General features: G+C 32.6%; 2 protein-coding genes across 2 annotated transcripts; one reads left to right on the top strand and one right to left on the bottom strand.

Moving 5' to 3' along the window:
* Positions 1-538: 538 nt before the first annotated feature.
* Positions 539-3,102, top strand: LOC111420964 (ubiquitin protein ligase sneaky). Its single transcript, XM_023054068.2, has one exon. The coding sequence runs from the start codon at positions 539-541 to the stop codon at positions 2,693-2,695; it is 2,157 nt and encodes a 718-aa protein (XP_022909836.1). The 3' UTR covers positions 2,696-3,102.
* Positions 3,103-4,517: 1,415 nt separating this feature from the next.
* Positions 4,518-22,639, bottom strand: LOC111420967 (dynein beta chain, ciliary-like). Its single transcript, XM_023054069.2, has 7 exons — positions 22,280-22,639; positions 21,867-22,208; positions 20,000-21,806; positions 17,542-19,865; positions 14,130-15,827; positions 9,052-13,696; positions 4,518-7,528 (listed from the first exon to the last, which is right to left on the bottom strand). Exons 1-7 carry the CDS (start codon positions 22,406-22,408, stop codon positions 4,608-4,610), a joined length of 13,866 nt encoding a protein of 4,621 aa, XP_022909837.1. The 5' UTR covers positions 22,409-22,639; the 3' UTR covers positions 4,518-4,607.
* Positions 22,640-23,785: the final 1,146 nt, after the last annotated feature.

The following is a 23,785-nucleotide window of genomic DNA, read 5'->3' as shown; positions in this document are numbered from 1 at the left end:
AGGACACGTGGAGAAGATGGAGAAGAGAAAAGAAGAAAAAAAATTTTTATACTGTTAAAGTTTTTAATTAACTTATCAAGTTGTGTCTTACGCAATCTAAAGCCATTGCGCCTAAAATTCGAACTGATTGCTCAGTAGCCAAAATAATATTCTTTTTGTCGATCACATGTCACCAACTTTTTGCGAAGAATCTGGGCACTCTTAATTTACACGTCTATGTTGAAATCCGTGATTAAATCAAGGCCCTTGGAGTACAATTGTCATCACTAAAATTAAGGAGTAATAAATGACTCACGCATAAAGAAGTTTTATTTATTACGATGTGTATTTTGATCAAATTCCAACTCTAATCAATCAAGAGGTAGGAGTATAATATATTTTAACGTTAAATTTGATATATTTTTTAAATTCTATAAATAAGTACAAAGCATGTTTTTGTTTGTAAGTTTAAAATACATTTTAATAAATAACTTTTTTAATATCGTAGAAACCATGTATATTTCAACAAAACATCAATAAAATCACAATATATCAAAAAATGTCAACGTGTTACTGTCCTGTTGATACTCGTGCGAATAGATTAGAACGAAAATTTCGATGTATTCACAAATTGTTTCAATCTGAAAAGGATGAGCACGTTGCCTTAAAACGCGTATGCGGTTTTATATATGGCGTACTTCTTGGTCTGGGTTTTTACGAGCTGATACTGGTCGACTTGAATTTTACAGAAAACGCAGCTTACCTCGTCGGTGGTGTTATCTGTTTGATGCTCGGCTTTGGTATAGCGTTCTCCTCACAAATCCGTTGCATATCTTTGCTGTCCATCCCGAATTTCGTGGGGAGATCCGGTCGGAGCGTTTTAAAAGCTTTGGTCTTTGCCTATATTATATCCGGTCCTATACACAACCTAACGGAAAATGGAAAGGAGGTAGTTCGAGTATTCGGATGCACCACATCTTTAACTTTTAACTTAACGAAAACTAGATTTGAGTTGATGTTTAAACCCTTTACACAAGCTTTGTTTGGAATGAAAACCGATGCTAATGAAATAAAGGATACTTTGAGGACTGTTAAAGACGTTTCCGCTCCGATTACAGGGGAATTAGAAGATGATACAGAAGTGAAAAAAATGAAAGAGGAAAATGATTATATGGATGCGAAAATACATGAAACAAAAAGAAATAAAGAATTGGATAAAAAATATAATACCATTGGTGAAAAGGTTGAAGCTACTCGAATGGAAAAAGAATATCTAAAAAAAATCGAATTGAGATGTCAAAATCAATTTAATAAAGCTGGAAAAAAATGTAAAGATATGTTTGGAAAAGCGTACGATACTTGTTATGACGCCGTAACTTGGATAGCAGCTTGGTTGTTGTGTTGGCCAATGAAATTAACTTTTGTCTGTAACATAGTAGAAGCTTTAGGTGGTAAAAGCAAATGTGACCCAGCAAAAGATATCGATCATGGTTTCGGGGAAGGTTATATGTATTTAAAAAAAACTCGTTCAACATTCTCAGAAAATTTCAAAAACGTTAAACTTCAATATCGAATCGGAAAAATACATCAAATCGCAAAAATCCGTGAAGCTACTGACACAGCTAAAGAAGTTATGCACATCGTTCAAAGAAAAAAATCATTTTTAGAAAGTATAATGGTAATAGTTAAACGAGTTTTAGCGTTTATTTTTTTAAAAATCATTTTGGATTCACAAAAATACCACGATAAATACTTAAGAGATATCGAATTTGATAATATTTATATCACCAGGTATTTTAGAAAAATCGACGCGAGGAGACGACGTGAAGATAAAAAGACATTATTACCATTAAAAAAAATCGAAAGGAACAAATTGGTCGACCCTTGGAATTTAAAACCTTTAAAAGATGAACGAGAGAAGCTTTTTGGAAAAACATTTAAATTACTTCTTGAAATGATAACAGCTACAACATTTATTCTTCTAGATCGATTATTTTATGAGGCTTTAGATTTGGTGAGAAGGCATGCTCATATTGATTATTACCAAACTGGACATCACGATATGATGTTACAAATTAAAGGAACTGGAATGATAGCCACCCTTTTAAGATCGTTGGTGAAAGGTTTCAATGTAAAAAAACGAATACGTGCTATAAGAAGTAACGCTGCATGTCTCCCACAACCAACAATACTCCCACAATATTATATTTATAAAATTTATGGTACTTATTTTGCAGTGTGGGTAGCTATTTTATGCGAAGCTTACATTTTAAGATTAAGACGCCTAATTTGTTCGTATTTCTATCGGAAACGTGAAAAGAAACGAGTTCTATTTCTTTACAATGAAACATTAAAGCGAAGAATCGGATTTTTTCGATATATGAAGAAAAAAGTAAGAAAAATGGTGAGGAAACAACGATTAGAAAATGATCTAAATGTTTGTGCTGTTCTTCGAATTAGATTTCCAAATTTTTGTTCGTGCTTAAAAATGTTTCCTATGGCAAGAAGGAAATGTATAATATGCGGCGATCCAGAACCAAGAAAAAAAAGCAATATTCCCGGTAATTTTGAGAAATGTAAAACACCAGATTGCTACGTTGTACATTGCGTTGAATGTTGGAATGATGTTGGCAGAGTTTGTTTTGCTTGTAGCTCAATGTCACCCGATACAACTGATTTAGAAGATTCTGATGAAAATTTATTCAATTTTGATTGAATTATATTTATATTGATGATATTTAATTTAAAAAAATGTCGACCAAAAAGGAGATTAGTTACAATTCTAAATTGCAGTGAATTAATGTCGCAAGAACGCTTATAAATCTAGCTAATTGGTGGACTTGAGTAGTAATTGATTTCCTTGGTAGTTAATCTCGGGGACTTTTATGTTTTCTTAGTTACGCGGCTCTCTGAGTACGGCTGTTCCATTTCTAGATAAGATAATTAGTGCAGGAGAGGAATTTCTTGAAGTGAGTGATCTTGGAATTGATACAAATTGCAGCTTTTTAGAAAAACTGAAGAGGCTGAAACGACTCAAAGAAACTTTTAAACTTTATTAAATAATTAAAATATATATTATATAAAAATAAAAAACATAAAAATTGCATTTATAATACTTTGAAAATATAACGCTTTAAAAACGAATGAATCTTTTGTAGTAACCCTGTAATAGATTTTAGAGGTCCTGTGATGCGAATAATTGATTTACTCTCGAAATAGCTATTGTTGGGAATTATAAATAACATTAAATAATTGAGTTAAAACGATCGCTCAATAAATTGTTAAATCAATGGGCGATACGCTGAGTATACGCTTTCTTTTCAATTACTCAGCAGACATCTAACATTTGCTCCAAGTTAAAACTTTATACGACGTTTAATTTGTTTCCTTGTTTGATTCCTTGAATTTTTTGAACCATTACTGTTAAGCTTTTTCGATTAATTATAATTATTCGTTCTCCAGGAGCTAAAAAGCCTCTACGTTGATGTGCTGTTGTAGCCTTTGTTCATATATCCGGGTATTCTTTTATAACATTGTGAACAGTTTTCACTTTTAGGTCCTTGTATCACTTCGAAAGTTTTATAGAAAATTAGCAATTCCTTTGAGTACTTTATTTTCAAATCTTTGCATAATATTTCGATTGCTTTGACTGATGAGTTGAATGTCAAGTCCACACTGCTTTGAGGGCTTGTTGATAAAACAGCTATATAGCAGCCCAATAGCCAGTACACTTTCTTGTATTTAAGTTTTAATTGGGTTGTTATTTTTTCTTGACATGTGGTTTGCTGGGCTTAGCGTCAAGGGTCAAAAGAGAGATCTACTTGTTGGTAAATTACTAACTTGTTTTTATTTAAGTTAATACGCTACGTTTGAATCCAGCTTTATATTTCAGCAATAGCTATTTGTAATATTTCGTTAAGATGTTGTATCGTGAGGTGAGACATATTATAGCCGGAATGAAGGATCCAGCTCAAAAGTACTTTCTTTTATCATAACCCTAAAGCTTCTAGTTCCTAGGTCTACTGTCTGATAGTGTCTTCGTACTTATATTAAAAAATATATTGGCTACTTGAACGAAACTTTTGTACAAATAAAATCTTAAGTCTGTATGGACTTATGGCATTCTTCTGTGAAGCTGTGTCAGCAAGACCAATTTAAAAGCTAATGTCAAAACCATCCAAATCCTCGACAATACAAACCAGATCAAGAAACTGAAAGAAGAGGATCAAACACTTTGAGCTGCTGTAATTTGTGTTGCCATACATATTAACATTGTCGTAATTAAGGTATTAGAAAAGAATGAAGAACCCTATTACTTATTGATCTGAGTTATCTGAGTCAACGAAATATCAAATAAAGCTTTTTTAATCACATTGTACTTACTTTTCGGCACGTGTTTTTCACCTCTTATCGTGGCATTGAGATACGTTTTCGTTGACCTCAGCTATGATCACTTACGGTTACTACATCATTCATATGATTTTTATATTAAAAGTACGTTACATTGCAAAATATTTTCCGTTTTAATTAAATAATAATTAGATTTTAAATCATTTTTATTATTCAACTATAAACATACATAAAATAGATTTTTTTTGTTAAAATAGAATAAAATTTGTTTATATCTGCTAAATTTGCAATAAAATAGCAACTCCAGCGAGAGTCCATTTCCCAGGTTTTTCTTTCGTTTTCAAATTGAAGGTCCATACAAACGTCGGTCCCCTGCTTCTAGTTTTATAAACAGGACAATCATACATGTTTCTTAAATCCTGCTTATCTTGTGTAATAGCTTTAATGAAAACAACCGGGACTACTGGGAAGAGTTCTTTTAATTTTGATTCTCCAATTACACACGCTTGGGTATCCCATTTAGCACCTTCCATAAATAAACCATTGACGTAGGCACCTTCTCTCGGAGCTGAAGTAAAATCTTCCTTCTGTTTTTTAGTAACATCAGTCAGCAAGCACATTTTGTCTAAAGGCCACTCGTTTTTACGCGCAGTTTGTTGCATAATTGCCGTTAAAAATGATTGTGGGTTGAAAAAACCTCCGAGCCATACAGAGGAGGGCATTGAAAAGTCAGTTGTCCATCCTTCTAATTCTCTAACTCTAAGTCCTAAATCAGCGTACCATTGACCTAATGGTAATAGTGAAGGATAAGCTTTCGCTGCCCAATAATCAGGAACTTTATCCATAAAGAGTGATTCTTCTAAACTTTCCATTTCCGAAGTGATTGTCAACTCGCCTTTTAATCCCAAATCTAATTCGGTTAATGATCTTCGCATTATTGATGTTAAAGCATTCATTCTATCACATTCTTGGAAACAAACAATAATATATGGGGACCGATCTTCTATTTTAGCCATCATTTCTTGAACATTAAAAGCAGGTGGTAATCTATCTAAGATATCATCCAATAAAGATCTAACTTTTTCTTCACGGGTCTGTCCACCAGCACCACCAGCACCTGCATCTTTTGGTTGTAACCCAAAAATGGTTTTAAATAACATTTCTGATGTGTTGGTTAAAAATCCAATTTCAGCATTTGGGTGTAAACCGTAAAGATATGGTGATTCTGGTGGTAATCTATCGTCAATGTATCTATGATAGCCAACATAATCAGTGTTTGGTGGAGATAAAAATCCAACTGCAAGATATAGTTCTCCATCAAGTAATTCCGGTTGCATATAAGTTTGTAAGTAAGTTCTGCAAAGTCTTCTATCCCAATCATCGGTAATATGACCACCATACATTATTTCTCCAAATAGATATCTTAAATCTTCCCATGGGACTCTGGCATTGTTTTCAAGATAATTATATAAAACGTTAACACTTATTGTTAAATCGCCTACGTTAAATGGATAATTTCTGTTCCAACCTTGAGGGCCAAACTTGCGTCTTTCAGCAACTACAGCATGGAAATAACATAATGAAAATAAAATTGTTTTAAATTCTGTTTCTTTTGATGACATTTCTAAAGTTTCTTGAGTAAAATTATCTAAAGCTTTATGTAAATTGGCAAACATTCCTGTCGGTGGTTCATTAGTAATTTTTATAGAAGATTCTAGAATTCCAGGAGGTAAAACATTATTTGCTGGATCTGCAGCTGCTTCAGCACTAAGATATAATCGATAATTTTCGTTAGAGTTTTCATTATATTGTTCCATTTTTTTCTCCAAAGTTGGTAACCATCTTGCAACTAAATGAATATTTTGAAGTATAACCCAATGTCCCTCTCGGGCTGCTACATCCATTGCATTTTCAGCAACAATTTCTTGACCTTGCCCCAAAGAAATACTATGAAAATTTCCATTGTCAATCGCAAAACCAAGTTGTTTACCAATTCTTTCAACATCTTTTAACGGGTTTACTCCCGGTGATAAAATGAAAAATGTCGGTGTTGCATTACTAGTTTCTTCATAAGATTTTTCAAAAGAAACAGTTCTTGCTGTAATAAATTTGCTTCCAAGTTTTTCTTCAATAAATCCTCTAACAGCATATGTCATTCGATCTGGTCTTAAAGCTCGCATCATACAAAGTCTTTGTAAAGATGACTTATTCTTCCATTCACCTGGCAATTTTTCTTTCTCAGGGCATTCACTGTCAACGAATTTATTCCATCGTTTGGCGGAACCTTCCAAATCTTTATCTAAACCTTTGAATTCATCCATTAGAGATAATGCTTTAATTCCTCCCCAACAAACGTTTGATAGAAAATCCATTGGTGAAACGACACCAGCCACAATGGGAAATCTTAATAGAAAATCTAATTCATCACGTTGTATTTCTCCCGCAGTTAGTAAAATCTGAAATGACATCTGCGCCATAAATGTTAATTTATCACATTCAAAAAGACCTCGTGTTGTGTACATAAAAACTGAAAATGTTATGCTGTCCAATAAGTTAACTAAACGATCTTTAAGTTTTTCAGCAGGTTCAGCTATGGAAAGTGAATATTTAAAAACCACGCTAAATGCTTTCAAAGAAAATTGATAAATAGCATTAATCTTATTTAAATCGTTTAAAATGAAGTAAATGAGAGAAGCTCTCCCCGCAGCTGGTCGATATTGTTCCCTGGCTTCATCGATTTTTACCGACGTTATTTTAGCTTCGGCTACTTTTACTTGAATTTCTTCAGACGTTTTTTTCGTGGTTTCTAAATTTATCACCAATTCTTCATCACCTAAAATATTTCCTGTAGCCGAAGATAATCTTTCCAATAAAGTATCTTCACAATATTTTAAGGTAATTTTAAAATCATTTTGTTGTTTTGTCAACGATGATTTTAATAATTCCAAATCTGGTCTTTCAGCTTTTACAACTTCAGCTAAAAGTTGTTCCTCCAAACCATCCCTGGTTACCGTAAAATTAATTAAGGTCGTTTGCGCTTGAATTTCAGGCTTATAATGTGGATTAGCCAATTTTGTATGTAAAATTAATCTAAATCTTGGATCATAATCAACTTCTTTATCACCAATTTTCACACATCTTCCTTTTTTAATCAATACTCTTCCTAATACTGGATCTAATACAGCATCGACAGTTTCACCTGTAACAGATTTTTTGGGTTTATTAAAACAATGACTTAAGATAATGCTACTACTTATATACATATAGAGTATTATAATGTTATGTACTTATTGTCATATGGAGCAATGGGTCTTTCTACTTCATTATACCTCAAGCCTCCCAGAATCTAACCTCCTGATCTTTAAAATACGCATCTCGTTCTCTCGGTTGGCACGGTATTTTAAACTAGCAATGCTACCGGATCAAAAAACAATCTAAACCAGTTTGGTTTTTGACCTGGCCATATTACCAGTTTATAAACTCTGTGATGCGTTTAAGACATCACGGATATCATGTCCGATAGATGTACCACATCTATGAAACTATACTTAATACTCATGAATGTGTAGTGCATGTGACGTACTACGCGCAGAGTTTGAAAGGGCTAATAGCTCTAGATTAGACTGAAACTGCTATAAAACTAAATTATCGAAGTTAAAAAAGCATTCATCGGAGAATGGAGATATTTGAAGATTATATGATACAGTGTGCTATTACCACTTTTGACTGCTGGCTACGCTGATAATCTTATTAACAAAAAAAAGCATCGCCTTTATGAAAAACTGAAAGGGAGTCTCCTCGAGCCCAGGAGACTCCTATCAGTTTGTCACTGCCAGTCCCAAGCCCCGGTAAAAGAAGAGGGTTGACAATGGACTAACAACTCCAAAAAAGATACAATTAAGGAACCTAAAGAAATGTCTCTGACTAGAACTTTCGAAGACTATGCAAAGAAATATGAAATATTACATATTCACAGCATGGAAAGTAAAAATGTGATTGTAACGGCAATACAGGAAACAGATATATACAAGATATACATAAAGCAAAACAGAATGTAAGTGGAAACACTGGTGATGTATGTACGCCAGGTGTTGAGGTTGAGAATATGACGAAGAGCAGCAGTAAACAGAGAGGAATAGATTCAGAAGATAATAGAGGCGAAAATTCAAATTAGGTTGTTGTGCTGTGGGAATTAAGGATCGTATTAATTTGCTTCCATGTAATCAAACCACTATTCTTAACCCGCATGGTGGAGTTGACATGCACAAGAATGTTTTCAGACTCCTTGCATCGTTTAGGAAAGATATGTGGAATTAATAGCTATAAAACTAGTAGGGAGTCTCTTTTACGTTGATTATGAATATACATAAATTTGTAGATCGGTGAGTTAGAATTACTGATACCAAATTAGCTATAGAGTTGTTCCAGTATCCTTCATAGGAAGTAACTCAATACTTTACGAAGCTATGTAAATACGTAATTTCAAATAATTTTGTTATAGTTATTAATTTACACTGTTTCATATTATGAATACAAATTCGATCGCAAGTACGAGAATTACCTATTGTGACCAATTGTAAAAGCATGCGAGTGTGATAATAAAAATGACATTATTCTAAGGTTCCTGTACACCTTACAATATCAACCGTTTTTCTGGTATGATACGTGTTATAATTAAATTAATTTAAACTAAAATGAAGTTAAATAAACTACGTTACATACCTATATTTTCCAATAATACTATGGATCCATTTGAAATACAATTTTCAATCTGATCTAAATAATTTCGCATTGTTAATCTAATAACATGCAATTCAGCTCCATATTTAGTTTTAATCCATTTAATTCCTTGTAATTGTGGATCAATCATTAATGGCCATCTAGCGGAATTTGTAAGAATCGTAGCATTTTCTGCAGACATTCGATCAGTTGGCAAACCTTCATTATTCCATTGAGCAATTTGTGCATCCGATGTTAATAAAGATAATGGATCTAAACCCTCACTCATAGGTATTGCAGGTTCTAATTTTTTTATAAAGGGTATCCAAAATTCATCTTGCATTCTTATTCTATAATTTCTCGTAAAACATCCGACGTAAGATATAAAAGCTGTTACTAATAATATATCTCCCGGGATCGTTACGCGGGTTTCATGTAAATGTTTTATTGATTCTTTCCAGCGTACACTTTCCGAAGCTAAACCATTAACTAATCTTCGAGCTAAATCAATCATTTTATTTGTAGCGTCAGCTTCTTTTTGACATTTCATTTTTAATTCCATGGCAGCATCGTAATTGCCCCTTAAAACAGCTAATTGCTCTTCCAAAGCATCCAATTTCTCTTTTAGCATTAGCAAACGTTGTCTAGCTTCATTTAAATCGGCATTAGCTTTAGCCAAAGCTTTCCGTTTAGGTTCAACAACAACAAAAACATCATAAAATTTGACGATGTTGATTACCCAAGCGCATAATCCAGCTGCTGCTATTGATTTTGCTAAAATCTTTTCGGGTGTAAATTCTGGATCTTTAAGATAATCTCTCACAACTTTTACAACTTCTGGATTCATGTTTTCTTTATCATAATAAATAAGATCGTTTAAAAATTGATCAACTTTTCCCATCATTAATTTACTAGCTTTCCAACTTCTATCTTTTGGTATTTTACCTTTTGGTGAAAACAGTAACAAAACAGCGGCAGCTACGGCAACCACTGCATCGGGCGGGGTACCAAAAGATTTTAATTCAGTCAAATTGTTTTTATTTAATGTATTTAAAGCTGCTTGTGCAGCGAGAAGAGCCGGTTCAGCTTTAACTAAATCAGCTTCGCAAAGCTTTTGTTGAACGCCAACATCTTCCTCGATCACTTTTACTTTAGCTTCTTCTTCGCTAGCTCCTTCTTGTTCTTTACTAACTTTTTCATTTTCAACTGATAAAACAGCAACTAATTTGTCCGCATCGGCATTTTTAGCAGCTAGTTCTACTTCTTGTACAGCTAAAACATCTTTTAAGCCATCGGCATCTTTCGCTGTTTCAGCTAGTTTCAATAAACCAACTTCTAATCTCATTATATTATCTTCAATACCTTTGACTTTTTCTTTTAACAATTTTGAATATAACGCAATTTGTTCTAAAAATGTTTTTGGCGTTGTGTAATTATATCTTCTATCGTTTTGAAGATACACAACTGACATATCATTGACTACAGAGTGAACGTGTGACATAAATAATGAAACTGATGCTACAAGGGGTTTAGGTAACTCTTCAATTTCGGATAAAAATCGTGTTGATACTGATATTAAAGCTTGTTTTGGCCATTCATGAAACCAATTTATAGAAGTACAGCTAACAACAGCTGGAAATTTACGTGCACGGATTCTAAGAACTGATCCGACGGGTGAAAAACATAATAATATTTTCATTAATTTTCTAACTTTATCGATGACAAATTTCCAACAAGTTTCTTTTGTGTCTTCTTGCCCAGCTGCTTTAACTAAACCTCTGACAGCATTAATGATATTTTCCATTTCGTCATCAGCTAGTAAATCAGGTACTTCGCCTGATGCTAACATATCGTTAACAATAACTAAGAACTTTTCTTCAGGAACTTGAGCATCTGTCATTAAAAATACGGTGCTTATATTTTTCAAGATTGCTTTATTATAAATTTGCGCTATATCAGCTTTCATGTCGGCCATAGCATATCCTTTTTTTAATTGTATTTGAAATACTTCTAATGATGAAATAAAAGACGATAATCTGGTTAAGGATTGTTTACCAGACCCGCCTACACCAACCATTAAACCGTTACCTCTTGGTGCCTCCATTATTCGATTTATTCGACAAACATGATTCATTGCATCCTCAAAGAGAACCAAGTTCATAGCTGCCACTAAATCATTATAGCCACCTAAAGCATCATTTAATAATTTGGATAAAAGATCGTAATTATGAATTTGGTTATATTTAGGATCGCCAATGCCATCAGCAAAATGACAAAATATCAATGGTTTTTCCATAACGTCGTGTTCATTTATTTCTTCGAACCCCTTTTTAACAATCTCATTAATCATTTTAGTAAATGTGTCGATATCTTTAGCATCAACTAGTTTATCACAGTAAACTCGTGTTGCTTCGTGCATCCATAATCTTATAAAATCAGTTTGAGTTTTAATCGCATCTCCGGTTGTAAACAGTATGCCTTGAAATATGTTTGATAAATCACGTAAATTAAACACGTAATGAAATTTAATTGCGGTTGGTAAAAATGTCTGAGACATTTTTCCGTGTAACGCCATCGCTATGGCAACAATCGGTTCAACCCATTTTTCGATTGTGGGATTATATTTGTTTGATTTTGTTCCTATATGTTGACCCAAAATGTTATTATAAATATAAGAAACTGCATCATTTGCAGGAAAACTGACAGCAAATACACAAAAATGTCTTTGTAATCTTGGATTGATCGTAAAAGAACCAGCTGTTGGGTTCATACAAGATACAAATAAAACATTGTTGATATCTTTTAAAGATAATTTTTGCCTATCATACCAATGTTGATAATCCATATGTTGCCTGATTAATGTATGAGGTTGAACAGTAAAATATTTATCAACTTCAGGCATATTCATATCATCAACAAAATAAATCATTAATTTATTACCAGGCGGCCCATAAACTCTACCAGCTTTTTTTTCTAAAGGCTTCTCCAATACTTTTTGTAACATTTCGGATGTTGTGTAAAAGTTAAATGGGACATTTTGGATTGCGTAGCTATCAGAGAGTTCATTCAACTTTTCAGCAACCAATACGGATTTTCCACTTCCAGAACTACCAATTAACATAATTGGATGTCTTTGTTCCATTAAATGATCCATAAAAAATCGAATTCTTGTCGTTTCAGCTGTATTCACCAAAGTTGATTGTAGAGGAATATCAGGATCTAATTCAAATGGTTTAACTAAATCAGTCCAAGGGGAGAAACGTTTAGTTTCCTGTTCGATGTAATAATGAAAAACAGTTCCAGCTGCAGGAAATTTAACTGTTTTAAATTCATTTGTAAACCATTTACTGAATTCATTACGCCAATCGGTGATTTGATCTTGAAATAAAGCAGACCCAAAAGCCCACACCGTCGAAAAAACAAAATAAATTTCATACCATTCTTTTGGACAATCAGCCGGTACGTTTACTTGTGTCAAAAAACAATCCAAAAGAAAGCAAAGCATCGAGATATGAGCAATTTCAGATATTGGCGTAATTTTTTTAACTTTTCCTCTGACCATATCTAAACAAGGTGGAACATATTTATCGAAAAGGATCATTAAATTAGCCTTTTCACTTTGATTAGTTCTTGTATCTATCCAGGAAGCTACATAAGGATTCCAACCTAAATCGGCAGGATTTATATATAAAATACCAGCTCGAGAAACTGTAGCAGGTGTTGCTGTTCTTAATGAAGCAATTTCAAATAATAACCTCATATACGGTGTTAAGGCAATTCTTTCATTACTTGCTAAAGTTAAAACTTTATTATCATCCATTAAAGTGTTTAATGATTCGATCCACATCGGATCAATATCTCCATCTAAAACGATCCATTTCGGACCGTTGCCAGGTATATTAACTTGATCTCGCATAATTACAGAAAATAATCCATCTTTCCATTCACGAGTTGCAGGATTTATTACGCCAAACAATTCGTCGTTTGTTACAGCTTTTGGATTTAAATCGTTATAAAATGGTTTTCGTTTTTGATTAAAATATGTACGATTTAGCGTTTTCCATACCATAGTTTTACCGGTTCCAGCAAATCCAATAATAAACACGGAATGTCTTACAGCGAATAATTCTTCCAATTGTACTATTTTTAAAACAAATCCTTCTTCCGGTTGTAATTTTAGATCAATTGATGATGCTTTTACCAGTTTCTCAAAATCAACATTTCTTTTTCTGGGTACATCCAATGCAGGAAATAGATCGCCAATTAATCCCATAAACACTGGTACATCATCAGTTACTATTTTTGGTATGTTAAAATCTCTTAATGCTCTCATAAGCACTTGATCTTCCGGTCTTTGACGATCGCTTCTTTTTAAAGAACCCGCAACTACCAATACAGATTTAATTGCTCTTAATCCCCAATCGTAATGATCTTGTTTACTTAATAATTCTTTACACAAAGTGTAAAGGGTAATGAATTTTCTCGCAAGTAATCTTGCATCTAAGAAACCTTCAGCGACCAACATAATTTCGCAAATTAATTCAAAATCGGGAACTACCATTGCGCAGGGTCTAAATAATGCTTTTAAGTTTTCTGGGAGTTCGGTTCTTCCTGCATACCCAGGATTCATCGTAATAAATATTCCAATCTATTAAATAATAATAATTATTTATAAAATCTGTTAAGTAACACTGATCGACAAAGTTTTTACCACACGGATTCTGAATGCTAATTATTACTTTACATAATCACTTTACAAAACGTATAATGCTTTTTTATTAGGATATTTCCAGCATGGAGAAATAATACCAGGGCAAATGCAGTCCTTGTATGTTGGCAGATTTTTGTGCAACAGACCAGCTTCAAGTAAAATGCTTAGAAAATCTTAACTTTTAGTTTTAAGAAACAAATTTTTAAGTGTAATTGTAAACAAAATCTCAGTCAAGTTTCTGCCACAAAAAAAATATGAGTGCCAAATTTTTGCCAAAAATCTTGATGACAAATTAAAAGTTAATTTTTGTCGATCAGTGTAATTTTTTTCTAAATATTAAAGAAAAACTTTTATCACGTAATTAACTTACTGTGGGGGTTAAAATTATATCAGCTCCCAAAAAGAAAAATCTTTGTTTTTTATCTTTAATCGCATCTTGAATACATTTTACTTGTACAGCCACGACGGATAATACTTCAACTGAAATTCGATTAAATTCATCAAAACATCCCCAAGTACCAGTTTGTGCTAATCCTTTATAAATATTTCCGCACGATCGATAATCCATTTGCTCGGAACAATTAAATACATAAACCATAATGCCCAAAGCCTTTCCTAAATCTTTAGTTGTTTCAGTTTTTCCTGTTCCAGCAGGACCAGCTGGTGCTCCACCCATAATAAGATGTAAACTTTGTGTTAACGTGATATAACATCGATCAGTTAACGGTGTAATAACTAATCTTGGAGTATTCCCTAAATATTCGTATTGATATCTAAATTGGGCATCGCAAATATTCGCAAAGCAATCTTTAATTTTAACATCCCATCGATGTCGTAGTTGACTTTGCCATTGGAAAGCTTGGGAACTTTCAACTTTTTGTACAATCATTTTTGCAACAACATCTCTTGAATGTACATCAATTGTACAAATTGTCATTGTTTTTTGTCGGTCACCTGGTGTTAGATCACCCAATAGTAATACAATTAACGAACCCAATTGGGCAATTTGTTTCTTATTATAATCTTTAACTGAGTTTTCATATCCTTCCTCTAATTTACTGAAAGCAACATTTACTTCTGTTGTCCACCAAATTTGTGTACCGCATAATGCTGGTTGAGCTGGATAATCAAAAATCCATACTTCTCTTGGTTTTTCATCGTAGGTTACAATTGCTTCACCAAATGATTTATGTAAAGTGGCTCTCATTATATCAATAACACGATTTAACCAAACTTCAACTTTACCAGAACAATCACAAAACGATGGAAATTCAACATATTCTTCATTCTCCTTAGAAATCATACCTTTTGCTCTTTTTGCGTCAACAAAAACCAATTTAGCTAAATTATCAAATAATTTTGTAAGATGTTTTCCAACTAATTCAGGTTGATTTCCGTTCGATAAAATATCTAATAAATCAGCTGATGATACAAAGTAAAACCTTGGAAATGCAAGTCGTTTAGTTTCAAGATAATCATTAAGAGCTTTTTCACAAAGTAGTAGTTGCTGGAGAATTACTTCTAAACGTTCATATAATCCGGGTTTATTCGTTGCTTTAACAACATTTAAATTAGATGTCATCGATCCTAAAACGTCTTTAAAATCTTTATCGAGTTTATCAAAACGTTTTGAATCTTCTGGTAATTGATTTCTTATATCTTCAGAACCAACGAAAATACTTTCTAAATAAGTCCATTTTCTTTGTACTTCAAAGAAGATATTTATAACTTGATCGGCGTTCGATAATTTTTTTTGCCAATCAGAAACTTCTTCCAAGAAAAATGCAATAAATTTCGATGTCATCATATTTTGAAGTTGTCCTTGGTTGTCTTCTAATGTTTCAATTAACTCTTCAGATGCAACCAATAATTTCATTTTCGTTCTCTCATGCATCTCAGTACCAAATTCCATTGTTGTCCACGTTGCATTTAATTCTTTCAATACCTTTTCCATCGCCATTTCTTTTACAGATTTATCAACTATAGTCTTTACTTCTTCCTCATATTCGTGAAGCTTCAATGCCAAAAGATCATTCAATGTAGTATCATCATCCATTACAAATTTTACCTACAAAATTTAAAAATTGTTTGTTTTCTTTTAGGATTTGTGTATTAGGATTAAGGTATAATTTTCTAAGAAAATACAATTTTATAAAACGAAATTTATTTGTGTTTATTGTACAGGGTGATATGAATTTATCTGAAAATGATATTTTCCAACCAATTGCTATCGCCTCAAATTGTTTTAAAATTATCTAATAATGAATAAAATCATCTAAAATATTCAAAATCAGACGATGTACAGTATACCCTCTATATAGCAATAATCGTGATTACTGCAATAAAAACTAAGTTACAAAAGTCTCCATTAAATTACATATTCCACTTTGCAATAACTTTGCACAAAGCAAACTACCTTTATAATCGAAAACATGCAATTCTTCATTGAGTGGTCAACGTTAAATCTATCGGTTAAAAGAGTAGTTTTTACTATCTATATTTACTTTCCATAATACTTATTATACTAGTTAGCAAAATACCTTAAATAAAATGGCTTTTAACATAAAATGCGCAAAAAGAAAAATTGCTGTTAACAATGTTAAGATTGTTTACTTTCTGAAAATACAACGAGTGCAGTTCAAGTCATAGTTGTGGTATGAAGAAATCTTACTCGAATTGCCAGAGCAGCAATTTTGGCAACAGAATAATCCAAGAAAAGTTAAAATGGAATGCGTTGCAAGCAATAGCAGCGATTCGGAATGATGTGCTTTGTTATTGGGTGATAATCTTAAAAAAAAAAGCTTATGCACCATCTACAGAGATGTGAAAGCGGCTTTACCTGCTTCGAGTCGAGCGTAAAGCCCTTTTGCATCTCTGTCTATGGTACATGACATGTAAAGACGGTAGTACTATAGTCATTAGTTGGAATCAAAAAAAGGCTGAGCTACTTGTTCTGCTTATTACTAAGCCGTTTACTGAATATAACTGCAATGTTAACCTTGAACACGCAACCACTAGCTGTATAGGCAACTATTCCAGCCCTTACCACTTTTAGCCTTCAATGCCTTCAAAGCATTCAAAACTGTGTTGATGCCAATATGTTTAGATGAATTTAAAGCCTGCCCGCAATTATTGATAATAACAAATTAATTGTGATCGCTATATCGAGGGTTTATTGTAGGTGTATCAGTAATTCAACTATTTTAAAACTATCTAAAATTGTCAAATTACTCATGGTTTAATCTAATGGTTTAAAACTGCAAGAATAATTCTAAAATGACTGAAAATACATTAAAAGTTACTTTTAAATTCCATAGATATCACATTTAACAACAATGTTTTTCTAAAAATCGTATTAAATTCTTTCAAAAATTACTTCAAATAGTTTTGAATCATCAAATTCATTCGAAGGACATAGAAAATTGCTACAATACTTTTGCTATGATTTAAAATTATCTAAAAATCTTTTCCAAAAAATAAATATATCAATTTAGGTGTAAATTGCCTAATAAAATGGTTTCTAAAATCACAAATATTTTCTAAAAATCACAACATTATATGTTTACACTTAACTAAATCACCCTGTATTTTTCGTTTATGTATTTTACTTTTTTTGGCTTTTGTAGACTTTCTGTTGAGTTCAATGCGATTTACTCACTGTATAATGTGGTGGAAGTCGTTCCGAAACCTTTTTTGCAGCGTTAAAATAAAAACTTCATTTAAAATATAAATTATCTAGGTTTTTCAATTGAATGGTTTGTGTAAATGAATGAATATATTACCTTTGTAGCTTGCATTAATTGTATCCAATGTCTATCTCTTATAGCTGGATTTTGCAATTCAGTAACAGCTCTCAACGAAGTTAACATATTTTTAATTTGAGCTTCCATTTGTATATAAACATCCCAACCTTTAATTTCCTTATCCATAGTACGAACTTCTTTTGCAAACTTTTTCAGCTCCATTTCCATACCTTCAACGTCAATTTTTTTCCACCGCGTGTATTTCCATTCGTCAATCGATGAATTAACGATATTAACAAAATCCCATAATTGTTTTAATAATCGTAATTCTTTCCGGGAACATTTTAATTGTTTAAACTCGGGCATTGTTAATTCAAAGAGATTCGCCTGTTCGCCCAAATCCTGTTGGTAATTTTCTAATTCCGTAATTTGCATATTACATTTATCGAGTAATTTGTACATGTTGGTACAGGAAAATTTGAAAAAACTTTGCCTCCTGAAATAATCTCTATGTACACTTTGTCTAATATCAAGGACAGAAATTCTTCTTTTAATTGCATTAATCTGTTTTGCTTGTAACGGTGCCACAGCTTGTTTTGTTGTAGCAGCAACTTTTTTACATGTTAACCATTTATCAGGTAATTCTTGTAACTGTGTATAAACTTCTTCTGTAAATTCAACGCCATATTCTTTTAATAAATCCATAATTTGTTTCAATGGTTCAAACATAACATCTGTAGCTGGAGTACGTTCTTTAACTTTAAATAAATAACCCATCACTTTAAGAAGTCCATCATAGTCATCCTCATCAAGAGGAGTTTGCATAACTTTAATTGCATCAATAATAAATTCTTCTAATTCATTTATACTATTCATGACGTGATCTACAAGATGTTGTTTAAACATATTACTCCATTTACATACAATATTAAGTATAGCTTGTCTTAATGGCCTCAAATCAATTCTTAACCATGTATTAACTATAAATTCTGTAGGCATTTTTTCAACTTCTTTATATAAAGCTTCATATTTATCGATTTCGTCTTTAAATTGTGGTATAGTTGGTTTTGACTCTGGTATAGGGTCAGCTGTTTCATCTTTCAACATTTCAATTTCATCAGCAGTTAGTTGCCGTGCGTACTTTAAAAATTCTTCTAAATATTCTTTTCTATCATCTATCCATAGATAAGAATATTTATCAAGTGTTTTCTCGTAAGTTACAACACCATCAATTGCATTTGCTACAATATTTAATATTTCATCGTACATAGTTTTTAATGTAAGATCATCAAGAATTTCTTGTAAATAATTATCTTGTTCATCATATGAGAGAACTGGTGGTTCTTCACCTTCAGTTCCCTGAGTAGGGTCATCACCAGCGTCGGTTAAAGTACCAACTGCTGTTGTAATCGTTTTCTCCTCATCGGGTACTGGCGGTGGTGCATCAGGATCTTCTTCCGGTGGTGGATTTATTTTTATTATTCGAGGCATATGTAAAGACATATTGTGAATATCCTGTAATAATGTTTGTATAAAATATAATACATTATCTGGATCATCTAAATCAACGGATGGCATAAAAATGACATTTGGTTCATGAAGTTCAGCTAAAAGCTCAAAAAGTGGATATGATACTTTATCATCAACCATTTCTTTGTTAAAAAAACTGAAAGAAACGTGGGTAGCACTAATCATTCTTTGAAGAAGTACTTTATCTAAATAAACTTCATATAAATTCCAAGCTTTTGTTCGATTTTCTTCAGCTTCAATTTCTTCAGGTGTTTTTTCAGGTTCAGGTGGATCAGCTGGTGGTTCATCTTTACCACCTTTTCCTTTACCACCTTTATCATCCTTAGCATCTTTAGATTCTGCTTCCTCAGGTTTATCATCTTTTCCTTTTTTCCCAACTTTTTTCTCATCTTTTGTGGCTTCTTCTTCTTTTCCCTTTTTCCCACCTTTTTTCTCATCTTTTGAAGCTTCTTCATCTTTTTTATCTTTCTTTTTCCCATCCTTTTCTCCTTCACCACCTTCATCTGCTTCTACAGGTTTATCTTCTTCTTCGTCAGATACTTCTGGCTCTTCAGATGGTATTGGAATATTAAAGTATAACATATAATTCATTTCTCGTGCTTTATCGATTTCTTGAGCGCAAGCTGTCACTTGATCGAAACGTCTTTGCACGCGTTCCTTTCTATCATCTAACATGATGGGGTTTTCATCTTTTTTTTCACGCCTTTCATATAACGATTCTTTTGCCCAAGCATCTATATCTGCTAAGTAATGAGAAATGTTTGATTCGGCGAGTAGAACGCGATCGTAAAGATCTTTTATTTGATTGTAAGTGTCTTCGATGAATTCTGTATCTAAAAATAAAAACTTTCATGAGTAAGAATAAAAATATTGGATACATTTTGGACATTATATCAGTAATGTTTATAACTTTATTGTAAAACGAAACTTATAACATAAAAAAGTAAAACACTAGAAAAGAACTTACTGTCGCTAGCCCATGTTAAATTATTAATAAGAGAACTTAATTTAACATCAATATCATCAACTTGATCAGCAATTAATCCACGTTCTTCCGGTAAAGTTCTCGTTTTTAAATGATTGTACCATTCAACGATTCGTATAAGTTTCATAATAACGTTGTAAAGTTCTTCGTATCGTTCAAATAATTCACGCGCTGCTGGGTCAATATCTTCTAATTCTAATGCCCTTAAATACTTAACTTCACGAAGCAGACACACCAATTCTTTGTCCAAATTTAAAGCAAGTAATCCATCCTGCCTTGTTAATTGTGTCTTATTTAGACTCACACTAAGAATACCAGGAACCGTGGCTAACCAAGCTGCCATCGTTTGATGTTCATCGTTTTTAATGATATCTAACATCTCATTCCATTTTGTATAAACGTAATCGGCTTCTTCAGATTGAACGACTTCGTGCTCGACTAATTTAAACTCGTTGCCCGGTTTTGCAATACGTTCTCTCAACTTCATTAACCAAAACATTCTACCAGCTACAGGTGGAAAATATTTATCAATTGGTATTACACCCTTAATACCTTCATCATACAGTATTTTAACTGTGTCGCATTCTTCGTTTAAATATCCAAGTGCTACTTTATATTTATCGTAAATTTCAGCTGCTATTACTGGACGTTCAAGTAATGATCCACAAATAGAAACAAATTTAAAAAAACTGGTTATATTGATACATTCATCTAATGCTTGGACGAAAATAGCAGCCAGTCTTCGATCTAAATCATAACATTTATCCATAAATTCTCTATAATCAGTTTCAATGTTATGATCTTCAGGAAGTAATATGTCATATTGTATATTTGGAAATACTTTAAATGCTAAATTAAAATCTTCGAGAACTTCAATAACTTTACTAGAAAGTGATCGTCCTTTTAATCCACCAATTTCAACCTTTTCCAATTTCAAAAATTCTATGGTAGTTTCTAGTATGTCTCTTATCAAATTTAATCGTGTCATAAAATCAAATAAACGTTGAAAAACATTTCTTGCATGAAAATTCCACGGAACGAACTCGACATCTTCCGGAAAATAACTTTCCAAATCGTTTCGTACATTTTCAAAGGAACGTGTAAATAATTCCAAGTTGTCAATACAGATTATTAGTTTTTTCAAAACTTCTTCAGGTTCACCTTGAAAAATTGAACTTGGATCAATTGCTTTAGCAACAGCTTCAATAAATAAATTTCCAATTTCTTGTAATAATGTCACCATTTTACTGCTCGTACAATAATATCTTGAATGTGCCCACAACATTCCAAGAACGTGACAGAGCGGCTTGATGTATTTATCATTTTCAAGAAAGTCTTCTTCCATCGATAAAAAATGTTTGATCATCGGTTTTAAATACAAACAAATATCTCTAGCTTCCAAAATTGCAGCTACGATATTTTTAAATGTCGACTTAAAACACGATAAATAAGAGCTTTCAGTTAATTCTAAATAATGTATCATTTGTTTAACACGAGGATCTCTTAACTGGTCATAAATACATTCAAGACTTTTTAATCGAAAATTCCAAAATTCTACCTCTTTCATTGGAGTCGGATTTGCACCACCAGCAAAAGCTAATCTTGAATTTTGTTTTAATACATCGGAGCAAATATTAAACCAAATTATTACAGCATTTTCTATAGCTGCTTTCAAATGAAGATCATAATCAGCTCCTTCACTTTCTGTGAATCTATTTACTACTTCAAATATTTCATTAGTTCCAGGTGGTAATGGTAGAAGAGGTTGACTTTTAAGAGCACCACGTAACTAAAAATAAATTATTAAATAATACATGTTATAATTTAAACAATTATAAATATCATTTACTTGATAAACCGTATTTTTGAACATTTCTATATGAGCTTGGACATCTTGTGCTACAACTTTCGGCCATCCCACATGATTCTTAGGATTACTTAGTAATGGCACAAAAATGTCTTCAGTTAAAACTGAAAGTTCTTCCACCGATTTATAAGAATAATCACCGATAATGAGCACTTGTTTCATATTTTCAACAGTTAAAATTTCAGGAATTCTTCGAATGAAATAACTACCTTTACTTTTCATGTTTGCCGGATATGTATATGATGGTGTTAAAAGACCCGATGGTGCCATATACATTATCATCATTGGTACGCTTCCATTGTCGAGAAAATTCATAAAAAGTTTCTAAAAAAAGTTAAATTGCAGTTAACACAGATGTTGTTAATAACTTGAGTTCTAAATAACTGAACACTTACCTTACTATCTGCATCTTGAAACATTTTTGCCCATTTATCCTGTTTCAGTTTCAACGATTTCGTCAGGTAATTATTCACAAAATCAAGACGATGATCTGCAGCCGCTTCGTCTTTCTTTTTATCACCCATTCTTTAGGCAATAAAAGACGAGGACACGGCTAAAAACCGAAAACTCTGCAAAAAATGGGAGCTTTCAATTCCGTTCTGTCTATTTTTTTTTCTAACAACGTCTCGTCATCAATAGTAACCGGTAACCAAGAGCAACTTCGATTTCGTTCGATCAACGGTACAATATAAACGCTGGCGTCAGGTTTGAGGGAAACACCCATAACAACTGGAAAGAGTATAGATACGTGTTAGCGTGTTTTGTAGTGTAGTTTTGGCCATTAAGAATAATTGGCACGTCAGCTGAATTGAATTGGTGCCAAGTACGGAAATTTTCGGTTAGCTTCCATGCTACTTTTTTTATTAATTTTTAGATTGTTTTTAAATTACGAAAATCGTTATTATTAATTACGTGACAACGACATCTTCAATGTGTTATTAGTTATTAGGGCGGCGAGTGATTTATGACCACATCATTTCCACGATAACAACCCTCGTAAATATCAGTAAATATCTATTATGGTTTATCGAGTTAATTGTCTACCTGAAAAAAATTAGGTTTAGATAAGAATTTAATAACTACCGAAGCCATAATAACAATAATCTAGACAAAATGATTAAAACCACGTGATGCTGTGATGGTTTCGGCAGGACGTTGCGGATTTTCCTAGAAAGTTTGACTAAATTCAACCATCTCCTGGAAGCATTCCAATGAGTGATTAATCGGCTAATTAGCGCCGTTATTCTCGGTAATATTAGGAAATTCGGGAAGTATCGATCACCGTACGGAGAACTGCAATAACACACGCCACTAAATCAGCGAAATGAAACAATTAGGCGCACACCGTGCATTTCAATCGCCTCGTTCTCCACCCACCCCTCCCCGGTTCGTTATTGCAAAGATCTAAATTATGGATTGATGTTCGTGTGCACTGATGAAAATTGCCGATTCTGTCAGACACAGCTTTACCATTCTGACCTTTAAAATTGAATTAGATATTGTGACAAAATCAATGAAACGTTAAAACTTACTTTAGAGCAAATATATCTCTTTGTCAATTTTAAAAATTTATTACTCAGTATATTCTGTAAATCGGCATTAATAATATTTTTACAATAAAATTACATATAATAGCTTGATTTCCCATAGAAGTCTAAAAAAGTAGCTAACGGGTAACTGGTTGTCAAAACAGTTCTGAAGTATAATATTTAAATTGATACTATGCTCTGTGCTTGTTCATGTGCTCATCAAGCAATTTGATGTTAGATAATACTCTGATAAATGTATAAATAAAGAAATAAATGATTAATTTGATTAATTGTTGCTTAATTAAATTCCGATTCTATAATATAGAAAGTATACTCAAAAAAAATCTCAGATCCAGCATCAATATGGAACTG

This window comes from Onthophagus taurus, chromosome 7 (assembly GCF_036711975.1).
Source record: "Onthophagus taurus isolate NC chromosome 7, IU_Otau_3.0, whole genome shotgun sequence".
Lineage (NCBI taxonomy): Eukaryota > Metazoa > Arthropoda > Insecta > Coleoptera > Scarabaeidae > Onthophagus > Onthophagus taurus.
The sequence above is the reverse complement of the archived record's forward strand: the minus strand, read 5'-3'. Positions and strand labels throughout refer to the sequence as shown.